Source organism: Diadema setosum, chromosome 4 (assembly GCF_964275005.1).
Source record: "Diadema setosum chromosome 4, eeDiaSeto1, whole genome shotgun sequence".
Taxonomy (NCBI): Eukaryota; Metazoa; Echinodermata; class Echinoidea; order Diadematoida; family Diadematidae; genus Diadema; species Diadema setosum.
In genome coordinates, this window is record NC_092688.1 from 9,570,360 (window position 1) to 9,593,992 (window position 23,633).

A 23,633-nucleotide genomic window follows, 5' to 3' on the forward strand; every position below is an offset into this window, starting at 1 on the left:
TTACCTGTTGAAGGGTTAACCTGTTCCATACTGAATTCTGAAATCCCTATAGACATAATACACTGGCCACCAGGGTGACCGTTCCAGTCGATATCGTGCATGTATTATTAGGGAGCTTCAGATTTTAGACGCGCGGACGTTCAAAGGGAAAAAACATGGTTTGTTTGTTTGTTTATTTATTCACCGTATAAGATAAAAAGATAACAAGATAAAGCGTGCGCAGTAACTTGACGTGCGCTACTGCGCACGCTCAGACCATGTTTTTTCCCTTTGAACGTCCGCGCGTCTAAAATCTAAAGCTCCCTATTGTGCATGTGTGACGCAAGTGTGGAGCTACAACGCAACGTAGATCATGAAACTGTGTTTGTGTCAGAATACACTTTTTGTCTGTGTTTGTGTGTCGGTGTGTAGGTGCGTTTCGTGTGTGCATTTCTGCTACTTGTATTGACGATATTCTTATTGGGATGGATTTTGTTCAAAAATGGCACGAAACTGAATCCTTATGATATATCTTGGTCCATTAACCTGGTTGGTATTCATTAGCAGGCATATCTCGAATTTAAAAAGAAAAGCTGAATGAACGTGGACTACTTGTACACAGATGGAAAACGTTGTATAAGATTTAAGTTGAAAAATTAAATTTTGACAGAGTATCATGTTGATGGACGATATCAGCTGCAACCGCTGTAAAATGTGATTAAATAAATTTACAAATATAGCACACATAACGAGGAAATTGCTCTATGAATGGCAATTTCAATCCCAATTTCATGACTAAATATCCTTTTTGTAGTGTATGGTGCAAAAGAAAGTTTGTGATGGTGGCAATCTAATAGATATTTACTCGACATATTCTATATAATCTACAAGTCTGAGTTTTGTTTTGTTTTTAATCTCAAATATATCATACAGGTATATAAATGGCAGTGAAACACTTAGCAAGAGTGAATGGGTCATTACATACCTATAATAGTTATTATCATCGTCCCCTCCCCCCCCCCCCCCGTAAGACAGTGAAGACTTGGGGAACAGTTTAAGATTCATCCATTAACTTGTTCATTTGATTATTTTTTTTTTTTCATGGGAGGTTTCTTCTGACGCATCTGGTTTGTATTTTCTACAACTTTGACATGGTCAGTCGTCTATATGGGACAATGCATTATGTTACCAAGACACATTTATGTCGTGTTGCCGTTGAAGGCTGCTACATCAGGTGCATAGACACAATACTTTGGCTACTGAAACCATGGAGCTATTACACAGAGAGTAGTTGTATAACTCACGCACTCGTCACATCTTGCACAGTGAGCTGGCATGGTTCATATCGTAGATGGCGCTCTTCTTAATGACAGTGCAGTGCTGTGACAGTACACCTGCCAGAGCCGTCATTGCTACTGATCTTTATCTAACCACTGATCTCTATGAAACTATGTGACTAGTCTATAGTCAGAGTTAGGTCAACTGGTTGGTTTCAGATGATCTCATCATGGCGTGTATACCTTCATCAAATGCTTGCCTAATAAAGCATTATGCCCCCACAATGCCGTCTATTACGGCAGCGAAAGCAAGACTCTTATAGATGGCACTATGTGCAGCCCTTCCTAGCTTCACCGACCTCGCCAAAATGATGTAACTTTGGTGAATATGAATATGAAAGACGGAAAGACAGTCAGTGACGATTAGTGTAGAAGCAATTCCTGAGCCCACTTTCACTCTCTTCTTTCGTGATTACTCTAATGCGCAGAAGCAGCAAGTTTTCATACTTTAATATTGAATTCGTAAATACATGTATAAGATTTGGATCCTAGATCTGACATTTGATTGGTTGTTAAAAAAAAATGAAAAAGAATATTGAATAAATGCTATGCTAGGGTTTTTTTTTTCTCATGGACATCCAGCGGTTAACTTCATTATTATGTATTGCTGTCTGTTACCGATTCTCTGCAGTTCGTGTTATGCAACCAAACCTCTAAAACTTATATCAAAATATTGTAATTACATGCAATTTTCTTTGTGTTGATATTCTTATAAAATCTACTGTGTGGATCAATCACTAACCTTTGTTTTATCTTAGCCAGTTTATAATGAAATGATCGAGTGATTCTGTGATGACTTGTTTTGGCCATTATTCAATGTAGATTAAATTTCAATAAGCCATTAATATAGAAAACCATGTTTTCTTTTCTTCCTCTTCTCTTCTTCTTCTTCTGCTTCTTCTTCTCCTTCTTCTGTTTCTTCTTCTTCTTTTCATCGATCATTACACAGATGGTGCGAGTATTTCGGGTCGGGAGTTTATCTTCACATTTGCCGAGAACTACGCCAACGACGAAGACCCTCGTCTGCTGCTGGTCAATGCCTCGCCCGAGCCAGCACACGCCACTGTATCTGTACCGGATCTCAATATCAACCTTCAAGGGTTTCTGCCGCGGGACGCCAGTCAGGTTGTTCCACTGCCAAACGAAGTGTTATTCCAGGGCTCGTATGACGGCCGAAGCGGACATGCCATCGTGGTCAACTCCACGGCCAACATATGCGTCTATGGAGTCAACGACGCCCATGCGAGGTCAATGGACGGATTCACGGCCATACCGGTTTCCACCTTGGGGCGGGAACACATGGTTGTCTCATATCCCGCCGGCTCCCGTTCCCAGATCAGTTTCGTTGCCGTAGAGGACGCTACTCTGGTAACCATCAATCTGAATACTGCCTGGGTGCACACTGGAATCCGCCTGAATCCAGGAGAGAATCTCCGCTTCAACTTAAATCGGCTAGAAACCATACATCTAGAGGGCGCTACTGATCCAACTGGCTCCAGGATCACCTCGAACAAGCCCATCTCAGTCCTAACGGGCAGTCAGTGCGCCTTCGTACCAAATTCTGTCCAGTCGTGTGACCATCTCGTCGAGCAGATTGCACCATTCCACCAATGGGGTCGCACGTTCATTGCTTCTGCCATGATGGGGCGGCAGGCATCGACTGTTTACCGTCTGCTAGCAGGACGAGACAATACTGTCATCGCTTTCTCCGACCCAAACAGAGCGGACGTAATGCTGTCCAGGGGGCACTTCATTGAGTTCGACATTGGCCAGTCCGACACAGTTTTGATTCAGACCTCTATGCCTTGTCTTTTAGTGGCTTTTGCAAAGGGTCACTATGCAGACAACCAGACGGGACCGGGCGATCCCTCGATGACGATGGTGCCCCCTTTAGAACAGGGAGTCCATTCCGTACACTTCCTCACGTACAACCAAACACGAAACCGAAATGTACTATCGTCTTTCCTCAACGTCCTTGGAGAGTGCCTGAGCCTTGAGAATGCGACAATTGATGGTTCCAAGGCCGAATTCGTGGCGGGAAATTCGTTTCGGCGAATAGGGATGAGTCGCTACTGCGCTTTACGACTGCCCATCAGACAAGGCGCGCACAGTCTCGTTGTGAATCGTCATTACGCGCCCGTGGTTGGTTTCCTGTACGGCTTCGCCTCCTTTAACTCGTACGCGTTTCCGGTCGCCATGGCAACTGACCCCTTGACATGTTACACAACGCGGCCCGACCGAGAGCAGGTAGAGCATTTCTGCGTGGAGAGGGTTGTGATCGTTGGAGCAGGGTCCGGAGACAGCGTCCCGGCAGCAGATCTCGAGTGTGACTACTCCGAATGTGTTCATCCAGGTAGGCATAGAAACATCTACATTAAATTTTATTTCCTTGCTCTTTTGACGATGTCGGGCTTCTTTGGCTCTGTTTTTTTCCGCAGATTTATTGAACTTTGTGAATATGACCCGAGGTGTAAAAGGAAAATGTCCTCAACAGAATTACACGAGGACTCAAGAATGCAGACTGACAGTGAGACGCGTAGCGAAAGTCAAAGTTTTAAGAAAGACGAACAATCCACTCAGTGCTGTGATCTTTTTTTTTTTTTCAGTTTTGGGTGATTTCATGTTGCGTCTTTTCTACATGGGAACTCGAAAATTCGAGATGAAAGATTAGGAAAATGATATGAAGAAATTTCCTTTTTTCTATCCTATAAAAAATAAACATTTAGCTTGACCTGTTACGATGATGAGTTCGGGCAAGCGTTACTCTGTCAGTCTGTAAGAGTTAATGGACCAGCTGTTCTTTCTATGAACGAGTTAAAAAAAAAAAAAAAAGGAATTAAGATTCCATAACCGTCTTATGTCACATCCGACCTGATGAAACCTTAAACTGTCCTCTCATTTAGAATAAATACTTTGTGCTCACTAAAGTCACCTTGAACGCGGAGGGGCGTGTATCACTTTTAAACTCAATATGACGTGTGGTTCATTCTCTGTACTTGTCTTTGTTGTTTCCCAGTGCATGTGATACTTATCGCAGTAGCAACGGCAGCAGGGGCGCTCATCATAGAATTCTATATGAGAAGGAAGTTTTCCCAGCGACGTAAGGAGCGGTGAGTGATGCAACTATTTGACGCATGCGCATGTGTATGGCCATCCTGGCTTGTATACCTCCCATTATATAATCAGGACTGCACAATACGCGTGTGTAATCGAGCCCGACCGAGAAGTTTTAGAGATTGCCATTGGTTACAAGTTACCTGCCCTGCCCTAAAAAGGTGACGATGTGTGCGAGAAAGGGACGGGAGAGGCGTGAGGAAGGGGGATGGAGATGAGATTCGGAAACTTTATACTATATCATGGTAGCAGGGAGGTAAAAAAAAAGTCGTCTTCTTCCAACCTCGCTGGAATGGTACTACAGTTTATCATTAGCACTGATTAGTAAACAACAGTATGTAGGACGGCTACTTCCAGTGATTAGACCTAATGACGACAATAGCCGTTCTTCCATCAGGAACTGATAATAGTGGCTGGAGAAAAAAAAAAATCTCCCTTAAGGGTTTTTGAAGAGATAAAACGGAGATGTCGTAAAAAGTTATGAGCTGAGACCGAGAAACTCAGCTCACTGCTATTCCTATTTGTGAGCAGGTGAATTGAAAACTCAAAGGTAAAAAAAAAAATGATCTCTGTGAATTTCGAAAGCGAGCAGTTTGATTGTTCTCGAATATCTATACTGCGATTTTCAAGAATTGAACACTGATATGCCTGCTATACTAGGGCACGCTACCCTTCATACGAAAAATAATGAATATTCATGTCGAAAAGAATTACCGTTTCAGTACAAAATCCAATGTCTTGTCACCATACAACTGGATTCACAAAAACGTGCACCGCAATCAGGAGATTGGTTTCCAATGTAATTCTCCACATCCTATTCGATTTTGTTCCCTGTGTCGTTCTCGATGTTGTTTTCATTGTCTTTTTTTCCACGCCATCCCCTTTACACAGCGAGCGGAGACGCCGGCGATCGCTGATGAAGAACGCCGCCGCTGCCATTTCGTCGTTGTCGTTCTACCGGGAACGTCGTCCTGCTCTGACGGGAGTACCGCCCGAAGAGACTTGAAAGAGTCCCCCTTCACCCTCTCACTGTTACATGTACTTCACATGGGAGTGTTGTGTCAAAATTTGCACCATGAAAGAATATTTAATGACACTTACACGAATCGTTTCGTTTACGAACATGACCATTGTGGATAAGGGCATTTTACAACACATTTTAATGGGGCTAGTGGGATTGTATACGATTAACACGGCTACTAATTATTAAACACAGATGTTTATGCCATTGTTTTATTTGTTATTATGTACATAATTATAACGGCTAATAGTAATTTTGCCATTGATTATTCTTAAAGGTATACAATGTGACTGCAGTGCAAATATCATTGTACGCAAGACTGTTGGTTGAAACTTGTCTGTATCAAGTATATCATAAATATATACATTTTAATCATAATCATATAAAAAGAAGAATCAAGCATGTATCGGCGCAAAGTATCATATGGGAATGCGTCGCTTTTCAAAAATTATGGATTTAGTGTGTTTTTCCTCTAATTTCCTAATTTGTCCGTGTATTACAGACGTATTAATGTCATCGCATTAATATCGTTCGTGTTATTGTTATTGCCACTGAAATTTGAATATGGTTGGGTATGTGGTAATTTATTGAAATAAATCATTGATGCGACAGTACTTAGAAATCATTACTCTGGCGATGAACGGCGTTTAAGGATGCATTAACTCACAGCAACATTCCTTTGTAAAACACGATAGCGCCTCCCGCTTTGTAAAAGACCCGGAACTCTTTAAATATCTCGGGGAAAAACGAAATGAAAAAAGAAATTAGAAAAAATATGTACATGTATGTATATTCTATATATATATATATATATATATATATATATATATATATATATATATATATATATATATATATATATATATATATATATATATATATATATATATATATATATATATATATATGTATATACATATACACATATATTACATATTATTTCTTTTTTCTTTCCGGCGGAGACAAACTTTTCAACTCCTGCACTCTTCCGAAAAGGAGGAACAGTAAAAGGAATATTGATGTCAAAGCTACGCACCGTTTTCTCCTTCCTTTCTCATATCTCACATATTTATACATATTTATGAATACATACATGTGTATATATATATAAATATATATATATATATATATATATATATATATATATATACATACATGTATATGTTATTACAAAATGCTTTTCTGATGTATAAACTACTGTTTGAAATGTTGAGTGTTTGGTAGATATTTAGCAACTGTAAGTGTCTGGAGGGAAACGTCTCGTTGGCATACGTAAATGAACAAATTGTGGAAAAATAAAAAATGGTAAATAAATCATATCATACTACTGTGTGACTATTGTATAAAATATTAGAGCAGCTTGTGTTCATCTTTAGTATGAGCAAGACCCTGTTGCATACGAAAAAGATGCAATCAAACTGCTTTACTCAAAAGAGTTTTAACTCCTTTAGAACATATACCAGCAATCACTTCATTTAAAGGTCGTATACCCCTTTTGCAAAGTCACAAAAATTTGCACGTTTGAAGAATAATGTCTCCTATGAAGTCGTGCAGGAAATCTTATGGTAATACACTTTAAAAAAAAAAAAAAAAAAAGGAGGAAGAAGAAGACAGAAATAAAGAAGTAACAAATGTCACTCCAAAATATGCTCCTTTTTGTACTGAGAAAATCAGGTGGAATTTTTTTCGGGTTATGAATAAATTCATTGGATATCTAAAGAAATGTTTCCCCCTCCACCATAAAGAAACTTCCCGTTTTATCATTATGAGGAAAGACCTGAATTATCTCCGTCTACAATATACCAGCTACGAAAAGATTTTTCTTTTTCAGGGTTGCAAAAGGGACGCACAAACTTTAAAGTACAAACGTACGGTGTACTTTACTGATCAACACGCAATCCACAACTACATTGTATGACTACTGAATAGTCAATAAGAACAACACAAGTTACAAAGATTATCTTCTCTTTTTTTTATCATTCGTCTACTTACAACAGTGGATACATTAGGCATGTTTATTACGGAAAGATTCATTGATATACAAGTGCATGAATTTATACATATATTTTAAATTCTAGACAAGTGCTCCACAAAGAGGTGTAGGCAACCCTTTCATCACTCTTTAATTTACAACGTACGAGATGAAAGATATAAAAGTTTGAGGGGGAACTTTTCCACTATTTCAAATCAAAACAACACAACAAAGTAACCAGCGAGAAAACTGCAGCTCAGTAGACGCGTGAGATCACAATGCTGCTCTTCTCCATCCACCGATAATCACAATACGCCCTAAAGATACTGATAGCCTTTGATAAAAATACACCCTTACATTACCCAAGCTCAAACACAATAATAATCATAATCATAGCGACAATAAGAAGTAGATTTAAAGTCTGACAAAAATCACTACTGCTTCATCTTTTAATCACACAAACACAAAAGGGAGGAAAACAAAATGGAGATGTTTTATGTTCACAATGAAGTCATTTTGAAATACGAGATCAACTAACTTTGAGCGCATTGCTTAAGTATATCTCCAACTTGGCAGACAAGGCCCATTTTATTAGAAGAAGTAAATTTTCTTAGGTGAACGAAGAGGAAATAGTTATGTGTCCCTTGCATCTTAATTGCTAGTGAGGGTCAACAATTAACACGTGTACCCAAAAAGATTTCAGTTTGTGGAGGAGTGGGGCGGGTAGGATAGACTTTGGAAAACTCTGCCCCTATTCAGCAGGACCATTCCACACAATTCCACTCTTGTTCAACACAAGCAACATGATCGGGACTCCACAATGTATTCTGCCATTCCGCACAGATGTCTACAGACACTAGGGGGCGCCCTACATTCCACACTGCCCAGAGTGATTTTAACTCGAAGACTAGTCCCAAGTACGGTGCATATCTGGTTGGTTGTCCAGGAAGAACTGAACCAACTTCCATGTCTGTATCGTGGTTTTGACTTTGAGCCTTCAAGCAATGATTAAAAATCCATCACTACTGCCATTCAGGGCATGTAACTCTTCACAATGAGATTTTAGAAACCATATCTGTAGGTCGGTTTTTTTTTTTTTCACTTTCATTTTTCTTTACATACAGCAACATGGACTACTGCACAGGGAAAAAAATGGTACACTGAATCCACTTCTGGTTGTTTTCTGGTTCATGATTCATGGACGTGTCAATCACATGCTCTACCGCGAGCAATGATCAAGTTATTAGATTGAGATAAACACACTGTTGTTGTTGTTGTTTTTTTAATGGGTGTTGGGGAACAAGAGGAATAAACCCATACAGAAGTTTGTCTGGCCAACTCTCAACTACACATACACCTGCCTACTCAATAAACGTTAGCATGCCTTCCTACCAAGACATGAATAACAAAGAAAAAAAATGAAGCACAGGTAATATAAGCACGAGGTCTCCGGCTGCAAAATTCCTTCATTGCCTCCTTTTTGTAAATCGATGTCATAAATAGCAGAAGTACAGAGTCCTACACGGTACATGCAGTAAAAACATACATTTCACTGATCTAATTTTCACGGGAAATAAGCTAGTCAGGTATAAATTCAAGTTTGTTTGTTTGGAGGGGGGCATGAATTAATTAATTACAATGACAAGGATACTACAACAATGAGAAATTCACTGACTGCTGGGTTCTAAAGCTGCAGGAGAGTCAGTCTTTTACAAACATTCCTTTTCCTTTCCACACCAAATACAAAACAAGAATAAAGGAATGTACTACAAACTTTACAACAGGTAGATTTACAAGAAAAACAAAAATCAACATTTTATTTCCATCCCAGCAGAGAAGGTACTGAACAACAGGGCATAAAATTCTAGAGAGCTTAACTACAAAGTTTCATTAAAATTCTTTACCCTCGAACCTGGCGCAGAACCCTCGAAAGCGGCTATTTGCACTTGAACAAAACTATTCACTGGATTTTTTCAACTGCAGCAAACAAACACGGCGACTACATGATTCAGATCACAGAGACAAGCATCGGTTAATTATATATGGGAGGACTCGACAAATTGGATATACAATTACGTTATTGACCGCTTCCTCACACAAGTTGTGAGAACATCCCCATCCCGTCCACGTTAGAACGTCTCTTGCCCATGCAACGAGTCCCGCTTCCAGCATCTCACATGAAAGACGTCTTTTTGTCAACCTCAGCTGCACTTCGGCCACAGCCACCGATTCAAACTTGCCGGTGGGAACGTTGCAGTCCCACCGCTCACAACCACCCAATGGAGATAACGTTCTGGGACAATTGCAGGAATTTCAGAACTATACCCACATTGCAACGTCAATGTGCATGTAGTGCTATTGCCATTTCACACAAGAGAATCATAGAATAACAAAGAAAAAGAGACAGAAAAGCATTGATTTCTTCATTTACTTGTACACTTGAACTGCGCATCCACCAATGCTAAAAAGTCAAATCTATGGCATGTCTTTGAATATCCTTGCATGCACAAGTTGCTTCTGCACTTTCTTCAATGCTTCCAACAATCTTCGCTGTCTTAAATGAGCATACCATCCAAGGAGAACCACGAAGCAGAGTTCTACAGTCACAACACGTTCATCACCTCCCAGCAAATTTGACTGGAGACGATCTGTTGGAAAATGCACATGCGAAAGAGCCCAGCAACGAGCTAGCCGCAGTCTCCTGCCATTTGGGGATGAGGCTGCTATACAAGAACAAATTGGAGAGGTCTACGGTATGTAGATTTTTGCATTGGGTCAACAGACTTATACAATGGATATGATAGGGTAAGTACTCCTGCTGTGATCAGGCGCTGAAACGTGTCACTACGCACTCCCTACCCCACGTTCTTGCTTCCTCACAGTACTGACGTGATGATAAAACCATAGCACAGGAGTAATCATAATCATACGATAACCATAACCGACCATCCTCTGGCTAGAATTACGCAGCATGACTGCGGCATGTGCTGCTGCTGGTCGGTAACCGCTCACCACAAACTACTCAGCAGTAAGCTACAGAACTCACACAGGTCAGGTCGGCGAAAGTCAAGTCTTAAATTGTGGCCCCAGCAGTTAAAATGCACACACAACAAAACAAAACCAAAAAAGAAGAAGAAAAAAAAAAACACACCTCTGAACCAAATGTCTATCGCATTTTAAATCACAATCTGATAATAAGTAGACACTGAATAGATTGAGGTGCTATGCAAAAATATTCCAATTCACATTTCCATGAGAGGAAACAAGTAAAGAAGCAAAGTACATTTGCACACTTACTCAAGACTCTCCATCATACAAAGTCTCTGCCTAAAATTCACAATTTGAGAAGAAGGCAGCTCTACTGGTGACATGGACATGATTGCTTGTTCTTAGGGGTCTCTGGAATCTCAACAACAAAGAAAAAAAAAAATACAGATTTTTCTCCCTCTCTTGATTACCGAGAAGATAATCATGGCATACATGAAAACAACTACAGGGATACTGGGCAGACGCAGACTGTAGAATGTCACTTCACATTCCATCCTTAGAGGGGAGGGCACTTGTCTCCATGGCGACAGCATCATTTATGACTCGTCTTTATCCTTGGCGGCCGAGAAGCCCCGGACTTCACCTTCACATCGGCCCTGCAGAGAGTAGCAAGTGTTATTAAAACAGTGAGAGCAGAACAAGGTTCATCTGCTCAGGGTGCATTTCATGCTTAACTTTTTTTTTTTTTTTTTTTTTTTGGGGGGGGGGGGGAGTGCAATTAGGCTTTTGAAATATGTTTAGTACATAACATGGTTGCATCACGACCCAAACTGACATAAATGCCATTTCATCACGACCAAAATTGCAAAATAGCAATTCACAATATACAAAGAGGTGCCTTTACAATTGGTAATTCTTCCAAACGTAGATCCTGGAGAATCATAAACATAGCAAGCACATGTGCAGTGCATGTTCGCATAATGGGCTCTTTCTTGAGCTTGAAAAAATTAAGCATAAACAGGTATAAAGGTATCCTTCGATATGGCGTTTCAAAACACTGATTCTGCCTTTGCAAACTAAGCATAAAACCGCACCCGAAGACAACAAATTTATTGGCCTCGTTTAGGAAGGGCTAATGATATGGCATAAGCGTAAACACGCTACGGGCCTAGTACACCTTTAAGACTGACCTTCACCTGTTGATTACCCACTACATACCGTACTGTAAAGCAAGACATTTCCACAGCATGAAATTTTCATGAATAGGAGCCGACGGCCTTTTATTGCGGCATGAAATTTTTTGCAAATTGCCACTGGCATTCAATGCATATAGTGTAGAGAAGAACTTCAGCATGCATTTTAATTTGGTAAATCTTGCCTCTCACATAATTCTTGAAATTGAAATACACACAGATATTTTTTGTTTTTACAACATGTGACAATCAAAAGGGGAAAATTCCTATTGAATTACTCCATGACTCTCTTCCACAAGCTTTTAATCCAAATGGTTGCAAAGTGCCACAAAAAACTAGAAATGTCGCTACAGCGACTGGTTATACCCCCGCCAAACAACATTTCATAAGCTTTGGTCAAAAAACTGAGGAAGTAGTTAAATCCGCAAGATCTTTCCTTGATCTTCTGCCATTAATATGCCGTTACCATGGCAACGTACTTTCGGGTACTGTCGAAAAATGCGTCTTGCACATCTACAACCAAAGGCACACATCTGTACCAAGTTTCATGGAAATTGGGCAAAAACTGAGGAAGTAGTTTGCAACACAAAATTTTCCATCATTTTGGCTCATAATATGTGAGCTGTTACCATGGCAACATACTTTTTGTCACTGTCAAGAAATGTGTCATGCTGACCTATATCCTAAGACAAACATTCAATATGAATTCCATGAGAATTGGAAGAACACTGATGAAGCAGTTTTGCCATGAAGCATTTTGCCCTATATTTTACCAATAACATGCCGTTACCATGGCAACGCACTTTTTGCCACTGCGGAAATATGTGTCTTGCACATTAACATATTCAGATGAACATCTGTACCTAATTTCATAAAAATTGATCAAAAACTGTGGGAGGAGTTCGCGACGCAAGATTTGTACCCATTTTTGCCCATAATATGCCGTTACCATGGCAACGTACTTTTGGGTACTGTCAAAAAATACGTCTTGCACATCTACAACCCAAGGCACACATCTGTGCCAAGTTTTATGGGAATCGGTTGAAACCTGAGGAAGTAGTTCGCGACGCAAGATTTGCAACGGACCGACCGCCCGACCGACCGCCCGACCGACCGCCCGACCGTCCGCTGATTCCTATATACCCCCTTCAAACTTCGTTTGGCGGGGGTATAATAATCACTGCTGCCAAAGTGCGAACTGTCTGACATACACTAGCCCTGTGGCAGTGCCTTGCCAAACACCAGCACAGTGTTTCAACAGTTGCTCATCGATGGGAAGTTCTACACCAGAGTCAAACATTTGATTTCCCATTACTAATACTTAGACATCATCCTGAAGGGTAGCTTTTGCTAAAATTTGAACTGATGCTTCCTCAATGTTCAAGTAAGTTTTGGGAAAGACATTTCCATGAAAACAGAAAATTAAAATTTCCTCAAAGTCTCACAATTTTCCATTTTAACAAATGCACAAATGCTGCAAACGTTCTTCCCAATTCACACAAGCCCACCATGCCACTGGAAGAACACGTTCTTCACCCACCTTATCTAGCTCAGCTTTGGTTTGGTCTTCAATGGCCCTGATATCCTCCATCGTCATGCCGTGGTACCTGTCTATTGAGCAGAAGACTTGGCGATGGAATAATGTGAACAGACGCCTCTCTTGCTGTTGGTAGAAAGGGGGATAAGAGTCCGAAGGTACATGTAGGTATGAACAGGCAGGTCAGTGCTTTCTTACCCAATGAAGACAACCAGTATGAGGGCTATCACGCAAAATGTCCAAAACACTTCAAGAAACACAAAATATACACGGATCTATGGCACAAATAGCCATTAATGTTGAAAGGTACAGAACTAGAGCTAAGAAGAATATACTATCTGCAGATTTTGGTTCATATTTGGTTTCTGGGTTTCTTCACGGTTATTTTCTTCTTCTTCTTTTTTTTTTAGGGGGGGGGTACTGTACGAGCTGGAATTTTTTGCGGTGGTTTTATTGTCGCGAATTTCGGGAATCGCCTTTGAACCGCGAAAATAACAACATGCAAAAATAACAACGTGCGAATAAGTAAGTTCAGTTAGACCCTCACAACCGCGAAATTAACGACACACGAAAATGTCCGCCAAGTAGTAATTCGCGAAATTATCTGTACGCGAAAATTTCAGTTCGTACAGTAACCTTTTCTCCCTAAATATTATGAAAACAAGTTGATGTGAGCAATCACAGTTCGGGGTGAACAAAGGAGTACTGAACAAGTTACAATGTATACCACAACCAGGTCACTATCCTCAAACACATTCTTTAACTTATATATAAAATACAATCTTTGCACACTAGCTACTATCAATGTGGTAAAATTCCTACATTTCTTTTTTCTGATTTCACTCTACGATTGGCAGTCATGCATGGTCAACAGCACTGGTGTTCAAAAGCCTCAATGGGTAAACATACATGTGACACAAAATTAGTTTGCATTCACTGTTAACGCTACTTTCTCTTTCTTTTTAAGATATGGTACAGGCATAAAGGAAACTTACCCTCATTACAAAGGATTCAACACGCCTCTGTAGACCCCACCACTGGAAATTAAAGGTTACTAGCTTGTAGCAACACATGAGTGGCTTCGTGGTTTCCTGCATCATCAAAGAGCATACATATTCATGATTAGAAGTAATGCATATTCACAACAATACAAATTAGCTAAAATTGTATTCAAATTAGCTAGAGACTAATCATAAAAGCATTTACACAAATTAGCCAAAACATATTCATTGATCACATACACAAGCATTCAAATTTAACATGTGCTGCCATTTCTACTGATTACCGTTTCTTCATATGGTAACCAATACATGAAAACAACTGGACTAAAAAATTTGGTGGTCACTAGGAAAGCATGAGTTTCATACCACACAGTATGCACTCAAACAACTTTCTCAACAGCAGTATGAGAGTCTAACAGACATGAGTTTGCACATTACTGCAATGATAGAAAAAGTAGACATTCCCTGGACTTGTTACTGACATATGTCAAGGGTAATATTATTTCTCGTGCTTTCTGAAAGAGGAAAGTGGAGTGTTCTTTCATCAAAGAACAAAAATTGAAAAACTGTTTAATTTTCCTTTATATGTATATATCTTTTTTACTATGTTAGCGCAATTGTGATGTCATGATCTGTAGTAGTCTTCAGATCCAGGAGTCTCATCACCGTAACTTCAAAAATTCAGAACAGATTATCCAATTTTGCTCAAACTTTCACAGATGTATTCCACTATTTATAAATATTGCTGCATTTACTCAATCAACATTTATATTTGGGATTAATTTCCCTTTTTAAACCTTTGAGGATGAGTCCCGAGAACACTTGGGCAAGTGTCTATGGGGAATGGGTGTTGTAGCAAGATCAGTCCCTCCTCAACGGGTTTAACCCATTGAGGATGAGTCCCGAGTATACTTGGGCAGGCATCTATGGGAAATGCGTGTTGTAGCAAAATCAAACCGTTCTCACCGGGTTTAAGGGAACATCACATGACCCCTCATCTTACCTTCCAGTCTTTGCCGAGAGGACCTCGTCCAGTCTTCTCTGACTTGAATTTACTGGGATCCTCAGATTCCTTGTAGTCCTGGTAGACAAAGGGGGATAAGAACAAACATTGCAAATTATTACATACAAGTAACATTGAAACTTGCTTGCATTTAAGCATGAAATAATCACTACATCTGAATAACCCACCTTCTTCAATGCAGAAAGAACAGTAATAACACACAACTTGTCAAATGCATAGTGCAAATAAGACTATGCACTGCAAAGTCCTACATGAATTTAGAACAGGAATTTAAACACTTAAACAATGTAACAAAGCTTTGCCAGACTTTCGATAGTTCAGTGTTGATGGTATATAGACCTAAGCAAAAAATATAAAATTTCATTTTTCAGGACTTCTCAAAAGCCTCTCCAGAGGGGGGGCTTGTATCAGGGAAAGCGGGAAGACAATCTGTACAGAAAAAGCTATGGCACTGAAAGTGTATTTTACATAGCACCTTGTTTTAATCATTGGGTTCCATAAAAGACGTAGCAATAGAAGCAGTATAAGCAATATTGCCAAGTCAAATCAGGTTTGAAAAGTGGTTAATTCCAACATTGTTTCTACCAAAGATCCCAAAAAAATCCCCACGCCGCCACACGATTCTTTTGGGTGGCTACCAAGGACATTCAAGAGCCACGGATGAAGTAACAGTAAGAGTCTCCACATGCAGTCTTATGGTCAGGTTCAAGTCATTTCCAGAAGAAAGAGTGAAAACAAACAGCTCGCCTGCACACATGTGCAGACCTTGAGCGTGAATTTACTGTGCGAATCCACGAGGTGATACAGACGACACAATACGACATTCACGAACTTGGTCTGTCAGCGTTCAAAATCCTCGATCCACCATTCTTTTCCATAATTTGTCAATCAACAAAATTTCTTGTGGCTATCAGAAATATTAAGATGGACAATATCTGACGGTTTCATCGAATTTCAAAACCAATTACAGAAGAAAAGTAGATAATTTCGTCTAAAAGTACGCGGATCAACCGACTGTATGGGTTTGCTTTCACTCCAGCCGTCACTCTCCGTGACTCCATGTCACATATAAATACCTGGCTGTCCAACCACGAGAATACTTGCACTTACCGAAGAGGAGATATGATCATTGGCTATGTCGATCACCTGTACATCCCTATCCTTCAACTTCTCTGGAGGTAATTGATGGACCTGTACAGAAAAGATCAAGACAGGACTTGTGAATGTGACATACACAAATTTCAGTTTGACACAAACACACATACATACACACATACACACACATTCATATACAGTATTTATACATTCATACATAAATGCAACTACATTCATACATACACACACACATATACACATGAATTCACACATACACACACACACATCATTACATACTCATACTTTATGACGGAAGTTGATCCGATACCACAAAAAGACATCAGACACTAACATATGAGACTGTCTGAGATTTTCTTTAAAAAGATAACTTGAAAAGTAAGGAAGACCATGGACCTACTACACATGGACATTCATGGCCCGTTAATTCATGCACCTGTTTCCATCAAAAGCGTCACAAAAACATTTCGAACATGCTTTCCTGCTTTGATCCAGTCTTGTCCACCAACAGCCAGCCTGGATAAAAACAAGACGCCACTTTGAGAAATCTAAAAACTACACGCGCAGAAGATAATAACTCTCTTAAAATCAAGAAAAATGCAAGTGCAGTTGTAGTGTACATTGCGAAATCATTGCTAAAGCAATTTCATTTACGAAATACAAGTACTTTACAAGAAAAAGCAAATAATTAGGCAGGTTGACTGTGCTTTGCAGTCTATTTTTCCCCATTTAACGCACATTGTAAACATGGACAGTAACAGTAGATGACATGCTTGTCTAACTATTCCAGGACGTTGCATGCGTGGCTGCAAGTGTCCGCTTCAGTAATTACCAATTTTGTGACGCAAATTTGTCCTTGTTTGAGGTTTGCTGCTCCCCAGCATTGGTGTTTATTAAAAGGCAGTCGAGTCTGAAAAGGCACCTCAGCCAAATAGGACCGAAATCAGGGAAACGGTTCTTTTGTCAGTGACGATGCATGGTCACACAATCGTCATTATCCAAACATCTGAATGTACTCACTAAGATGCACATAATCAGGTGGCAGTGGTGAAGATTGGATCAAAGAAAGACCCTCTGTTCATAGTCCATATGTGTAGCAGGTCCATGGGAAGACAAAATGTGAAAGTTCAGACTCGAAAACTGAATGATTGTTTTGTGTCGCACATGATACTTACATTTTCTTGCTTGCCATCATCTTGTATGTGCCACGTTTCAATTCGTAGTTCCATCTTATCCTTCATGTAGCCAGGATTCTGAAATACAGAGGGACACACAGCATTTGGATTATTCTGCCATAATCTTCTTTTGGATAAGATGCATTATGGATGGTCACATGATACTCTTAATAAAAATCGAATACATTAAAACTATTTCACTATTACGAAGTCAACTGGAATTCCTCTGCATCTCATGCAATCACTTCATCAGCCACCAAGTACATGGCCTTTCATTTACATCTGATGAAATTCAATGATCTAGACTATCGATCAAAGATCATTTCTATCTATTACACTAAACAGCAAAGCTATTACATCTTCTGAATAGAATTTACGGCCACAAATGGCATTTCAGCCAAATTTGGGTCGCCTTTGACCTTGACCTTTGAACCCCCTGCCATTGCAGATAACTAATTTATAGTTTGATTCCATCCTACTAGACATTCCTTGTTTATAATGTTCTGGCTGGATGTCGTAATTTTTTGGCATGAAAATACAAGATACACAATGTTACATAATCACTAAATACTCAATAATAGACAAAAATACACATAAAAACAAACAGAACATACATAAATACAACACAAAACAGAATGTCATGAATATATAATGTTCCATTACCTTGATAGAAATGTAATTAATCATAAGATTCAAAAAGATATTGTTTCAATTTCAACTTAAAATGATTTAAACTCATAATGCACGTAAGATTATATTCTAATGAATTCCATATTTTTGCACCTTTATATTGCACTGAGTTCCTATATTTCATCTTAGATCAACATAATGGCAAGACAAAGTTTTGTTTATAACGTGTATTAAAATTATGACTCATAGAATGCATTTAAAATAATCATCAAAAATACACAGCAATATCGAATGTACATATTTAAACATAAAAATACTCGTTCTATAAAAGATCCTATCTTTGAGGGATAAACGGCCTACGTCTTTGAAAGGGGGAGATGTGTGAGCAAGATAATGAGAGTTTGTACACAATCGAATAGCTTTTTTCTGAAGAACAGTAAGACGATTTAAGTCACGCTCAGTGGCTCCAGACCAAACCAAGTTACAGTAGTCTACATAAGGCAAGACAAGGGGGTTGTGTAACATCAATAGGGTTTTCCTTGGTAATATCACGCGAAGCTTATAAATCATCCCAATGAATACGCTGATCTTGCCATGAATGTGATTGATGTGATTCTTCCAGGATAATCTTTCATCTATAATAACCCCAAGAAAATTAATTGAATCAACTCTGGAAATAACATTACAATCTGCATATATCATCATATCATCATGTGACAGCTTCATTCCAGGACTGAAATATCATTTATTTTGTTTTACTTGCATTCATTTGTAATCTGTTAGCTTTAAACCAATCACAGACTTTTTGTAATTCATCGTTCGTCATTTTGTTCAATATTGTTTTGTCAGAATGAGAAGCCAAAATGTTTACATCATCCGCATACAGTACAAAACGAAGTACATTGGACGCATTGATGATGTCATTCACGTATACCAAAAACAAAAGTGGTCCCAATATGCTCCCTTGTGGTACCCCACACGTTATGGGTAGAATGTCTGAGTTGGTGCCCTTAAAACCAGTATACTGACTTCGACCACTGAGATAGCTTTCGAACCAGCGAAGAAGTACACCTCGAATGCCGTAGTGTTCTAATTTGTGTAGCAGAATACCATGGTCTAATGAGTCGAATGCTTTGGACAAGTCAACGTAAATGGCCAAAGGAATTTCTTTTCTCTCTAAAGCAGCTGTAATCTGCTCCATGACATGTAAAATGGCTGTTTCAATCTTAACCAAACTTTGGTGGCCTTTCACACAATATGAGTGTCACGACACACTTTTTATCAAAGTTTGCACATTACCTATTAACAAAGTTTAATAAAAAAATGCCAATAAAATGAAGAGGCTAAAATTGGCATGCATGTTGGACCAGGTATTCTGGGGGGCTAGACTTAAGCCAAAGGCTTACTGGCACTGGCTGTCCTGTGCTATAACGTTCTAAAAATTACAATATCTTTACTAGAAGGGACAGCTCTCCCAGGAGTGCTATCCATCGAAGCGTGTGTCCCTTACCTTGATGACAGTACAGCAGTAGGGATACGCATTGTAGGCCTCCTCATCTACCTCCAGTGATCCTTTAGGGGCCAGGGCCCGGATGAAACCCGGAACTTTGCTGGAGAGAGATCAAGAAGACTGATGCATTGATACCACACTCTTTCCACAATTTACTGAAATAAATCTCTCTGGAATGTTGAAGTTTTACATGTGCCTACTTTCTCTCATCAACATGGATTTCTCACATTTCCTCAAACCTGAAGAAAGTACAATCCAACAAATTGATGAAAAAAAATCAAGTTTGTTTGTGTCTGATACCAAGAAATAGAGTAGACAAAAAAAAAATAATAATAATAATCACAACATTTATGTTTACATAATGCAAATGAGCAGTTTTGATCTCTCAACATATAGAGTATCTAATCATTTTTACCACTGCATTTACACATATTGTTAAACTGTCAGACATTTAATTCAACCTGTCCTGCACTAATCAAACTTGCACTGAGTTTTGTTACAAAACTTCTAACGCTGCTTGCACTAATAAACAGAACTACTTCTTTGCAGTAAATTCCATGCACAGTCAAAGACAAATGTACACCATGCACAGTCAATGACAAATGTACACCATGTTTTGCCTGCAGTGGTTTGTTATTGCAAAACTGCAAATCAACTTCACATGCCAAAGTGACAACACACCACAACTTTACCTATCAAATGTGATGAATTATCATATTGATGGTGGTATATCAGTAAATTTGCTGTGAAAGCAAAGGATGGTGCTTATAAATTTCCAATTCCACCACCATGGATCTCCATATTGGGAATTTTTATCACTTGCAACATTCTGATTTGTGAAATTAAGTGCAAAAAAAAAAATACTGTGTGTATACAGTACTGTATGTTTAAACTTACTGTTCTAAATGATATTTCTTGTAGGTGTATTGCCCAGACTCTTCGACCATCTCCCCACTGGGGCCACGCTTCTGTCTTGTGTAGGGTTTGTTCTCCAGAACTTCCACCCCATCTCCACCTCCTGTCACCTCTTTACTCGTTTCTGCTACAGAGTACAGCTGGCCGATTTTATACTGCAGCAAAAACAAATGCACAACATCAAGAAACAGACTGTTAAAGCATGCAATAAAAGCTTAAAATCAGCATTATGAGAAAATTCACAGATGCTTGCCAAGGGGGTCGTGACTATCTCTTCACACTGTCAACTCAAACTTACTGTATCAAATTTGCAGGCTATACCAACACTTGCAAAAACACTAAAAATCATAGCGATACAGCACCATCTCTCTATTCATAATGTCAGGTTTCAGAGCATCCTTTAATCAGGTATGATGTACATAAACTTGCATGGATGTACAGTAATTTAAATGTGAAACAAACTAGGGGAATGAATCAATAACACAGTAGGCTACTGAGACATTACAGTGTAAATCAATACAGTCTGCTTGCAATGGAGGGTCACTAATGGATGCATGACAGTTTACATGTACATTCTATGAGCAGTGATGTACTAAGTACTCTATTCAGGTTTGTAATTACAGTTGAACCTCTCGTATCTGGACAAGTCGGGACCGGGGCTCATCCGGATAAGGGATTTGGCCGGATACGGGAGACTCAATGCTTTATACATGTACATATACATACACATGTACTGATGTAGCCCATTGTAGTACCACATGTAGTAATGTGTATACTGCAACCTTTTCATTGTTACACTCAGTAACAGACCCCAAAATAGAGGTGTATGTGAATGTTGGAAGTAATATGTAATTCATGTGTGTTTGTGTAGGAGTTCTCAAGGAGTTGGGAATCCCCCTTTCCTCCCTTAATTATTAAAAAAACAAAAAATCACGGCGAGATTGCGTCCGTATAATAGAGAGATCCGGATAAAGGGAGGCCGGATAAGAGAAGTTCAACGTACATCCTACATGTATGTAACAAGCAGTGCATCACACATGAAACTTGGACAGAGTGCACAAGAGCATCAAAATATTTTGACATGCATCCATTAATAAGTTGTTATATTATGTGTGTGTGTTTTGACAAGCCTGAATGAATAATCTGCTATTGTGGCCATGCATGACAAACTACAGTGTATACGTATTGGTTTACACAATATATTGCACATCAGATTGTACATGTATAATGTAAGCCGAACTGTACAACCTGTACATTGTATGGACTGACGTTGTAATGATGAGTCCTCTGATGCACTTTAGGAACTACAATAGTGTACATACACATATGTAGACTAAGAGTAACATTCCTGTAATACCTTGCACATACACGTATGTACACTGTGGGACAATTTACAATGTACTTGATGAAGTGTTTAATAGTGAAAACCGTTGATTATTGCACCACAGACAGAAACGTTCAAGAAGAGGGGCTACTACTGTATGAAGCTGTGTATAAGTACATTGTAGGAAAAAGCTGCATGGGATCAATGGTGGCATGTGTAACCATTTTGAAGAGTACATGTAGGGCATTTCATTTTGCCCCTTTTCAATTTGGACCAACTTCATTGTATGTGAGAGGGGGCACAGGGCATGCGTATCGTTAATACCAGTGGCAAATCCGCAACCACAGTTTGTCTGTCAAATGCAGAGGGCACTCTACTGATTGCCTGCCTGAAACGTGGTGGGTTTTACGCAAAGTCTGTGGAGGAAAGGGTGTAAGAAGAAATCCAAGGCTGCCAACTCTCACTCATTGAGAGTGAGAATCACTCATTTTGGTCCTTTCTCACTCTAAAACTTTATTTCATTTGCATGCATTTCTATTGATCTCACTCATTTTGACTCCTTAATTATAGCATTGGCCTATGGGAGTCTCACTCTCAACTAGTTTCCAATGTTGGCAGCGCTGGAAATCACATCTAAGTAGCTGGGATTGCACAATAACTTGGTAATAATCAGTAAGCCTTCTCTCTACGCATTGAGCACTATACAGCTGTAAAGCATATTTAAGCATATCATGTATCATGCATGCACAGTGTTCATCAGTGGCAAACACTCTCTGGCAGTACCATACCATACAAGTACGTCATCCTTTCAGAATTTCCCCAACGCCTACACTGTACCCCAAAAATAGGCCGCCCTGCATTCTATGATTGCATAGTCAATGACTTTTTACAATAACACAAATTTCTGAAAAAGAGCTCTCAGTTATTTTTATTGTAATACAAAGAATTAAATGACCACACTGGAAGAACCCTAGATCATAATGCAATGCAAGTGAACAGTGAACCATAGAGCACGAAGTCCCATTCAACTCTACACATGGCTGTGTTGCTATTTTAACAGTTGCATGGTACAATATTACACCTGTACATACACTGTATGTACATGTACAACTGTACAGTAAAAAGACAGAAACCTTGTAGTCTACCAGTCTTGCTTTTAAAATATACTGGTACATTTATACATTATTTCAGAAGGTTGCAAATCACTACATTGTACAAGCATTTGAGTGAACACAGTTTACAGCTGTCTGCAGCAGCAGGTCTCTCAATATTTGAAATGGTGAAGAGCTGAGGTCATTCTGCACAAAAAGATTTAAATACAAATCGCATGAAACCATGAAATAAAATGTTGATATATGTGCAACAGTTTTTTTTTTTTTTTTTTTTGTGTGGTTTTTTTTTTTTTTTACTCTGGAGGATAGGGAGCCCATTTTTATGTCCCATTCTCTTGCTTGGTTTCAACTGAAAGCTGCATGTATAGATTGCTTTTTCTGGGTTTTTCTTTAGTGTCATTAATGTTTAAATGTCTTAATTCCAGATGTATAAAATCTGGAAAATATCTTTAAAATCTGGTTAGCGCCCTTAAGTTACATGTACATTATACATACAACGTACATGTACATGTACTTTCACCAAAATCTTCATCACATATGAACAGAATCACTGGGATACACGATACAGTGTGTACACGTACAATGTACAAATGTAATTGAAAAAAGAATGCAAATTGTATGTTTTCAAGAAAGGGCAGTTTTATAGTACAGCCAGGGAAAAAAAGTATTACAGTTGTACATTGAGGTA

At 39.1% G+C, this 23,633-nt stretch overlaps 2 protein-coding genes across 2 annotated transcripts in view; one reads left to right on the top strand and one right to left on the bottom strand.

Moving 5' to 3' along the window:
- Positions 1-2,567: 2,567 nt before the first annotated feature.
- LOC140227460 (uncharacterized) lies at positions 2,568-5,436 on the top strand. Its single transcript, XM_072307863.1, has 3 exons — positions 2,568-3,669; positions 4,333-4,426; positions 5,322-5,436. Exons 1-3 carry the CDS (start codon positions 2,568-2,570, stop codon positions 5,434-5,436), a joined length of 1,311 nt encoding a protein of 436 aa, XP_072163964.1.
- A 1,972-nt stretch (positions 5,437-7,408) lies between these two features.
- Positions 7,409-23,633, bottom strand: part of LOC140227546 (phosphatidylinositol transfer protein alpha isoform-like) — a 29,225-nt gene continuing 13,000 nt past the window's right edge. Inside the window, exons 3-10 of the mRNA XM_072307952.1 lie at positions 20,492-20,664; positions 19,595-19,694; positions 17,455-17,532; positions 16,277-16,357; positions 15,146-15,223; positions 14,137-14,232; positions 13,145-13,267; positions 7,409-11,067 (exon numbers count right to left, since the gene is read on the bottom strand). Coding sequence (XP_072164053.1) covers positions 11,008-11,067; positions 13,145-13,267; positions 14,137-14,232; positions 15,146-15,223; positions 16,277-16,357; positions 17,455-17,532; positions 19,595-19,694; positions 20,492-20,664 — 789 coding nt within the window. The 3' untranslated portion in view covers positions 7,409-11,007. The remainder of the gene's footprint in view (positions 11,068-13,144; positions 13,268-14,136; positions 14,233-15,145; positions 15,224-16,276; positions 16,358-17,454; positions 17,533-19,594; positions 19,695-20,491; positions 20,665-23,633) is intronic.

Bases quoted from the DNA above. Each gene is read 5' to 3' on its own strand.
- LOC140227460 (XM_072307863.1), top strand. From the start codon at position 2,568: ATGGACGGATTCACGGCCATACCGGTTTCCACCTTGGGGCGGGAACAC. The intron at 3,670-4,332 runs GTAGGCATAGAA...GTTGTTTCCCAG, and splicing joins CTCCGAATGTGTTCATCCAG to TGCATGTGATACTTATCGCA. The intron at 4,427-5,321 runs GTGAGTGATGCA...CCCTTTACACAG, and splicing joins TCCCAGCGACGTAAGGAGCG to CGAGCGGAGACGCCGGCGAT.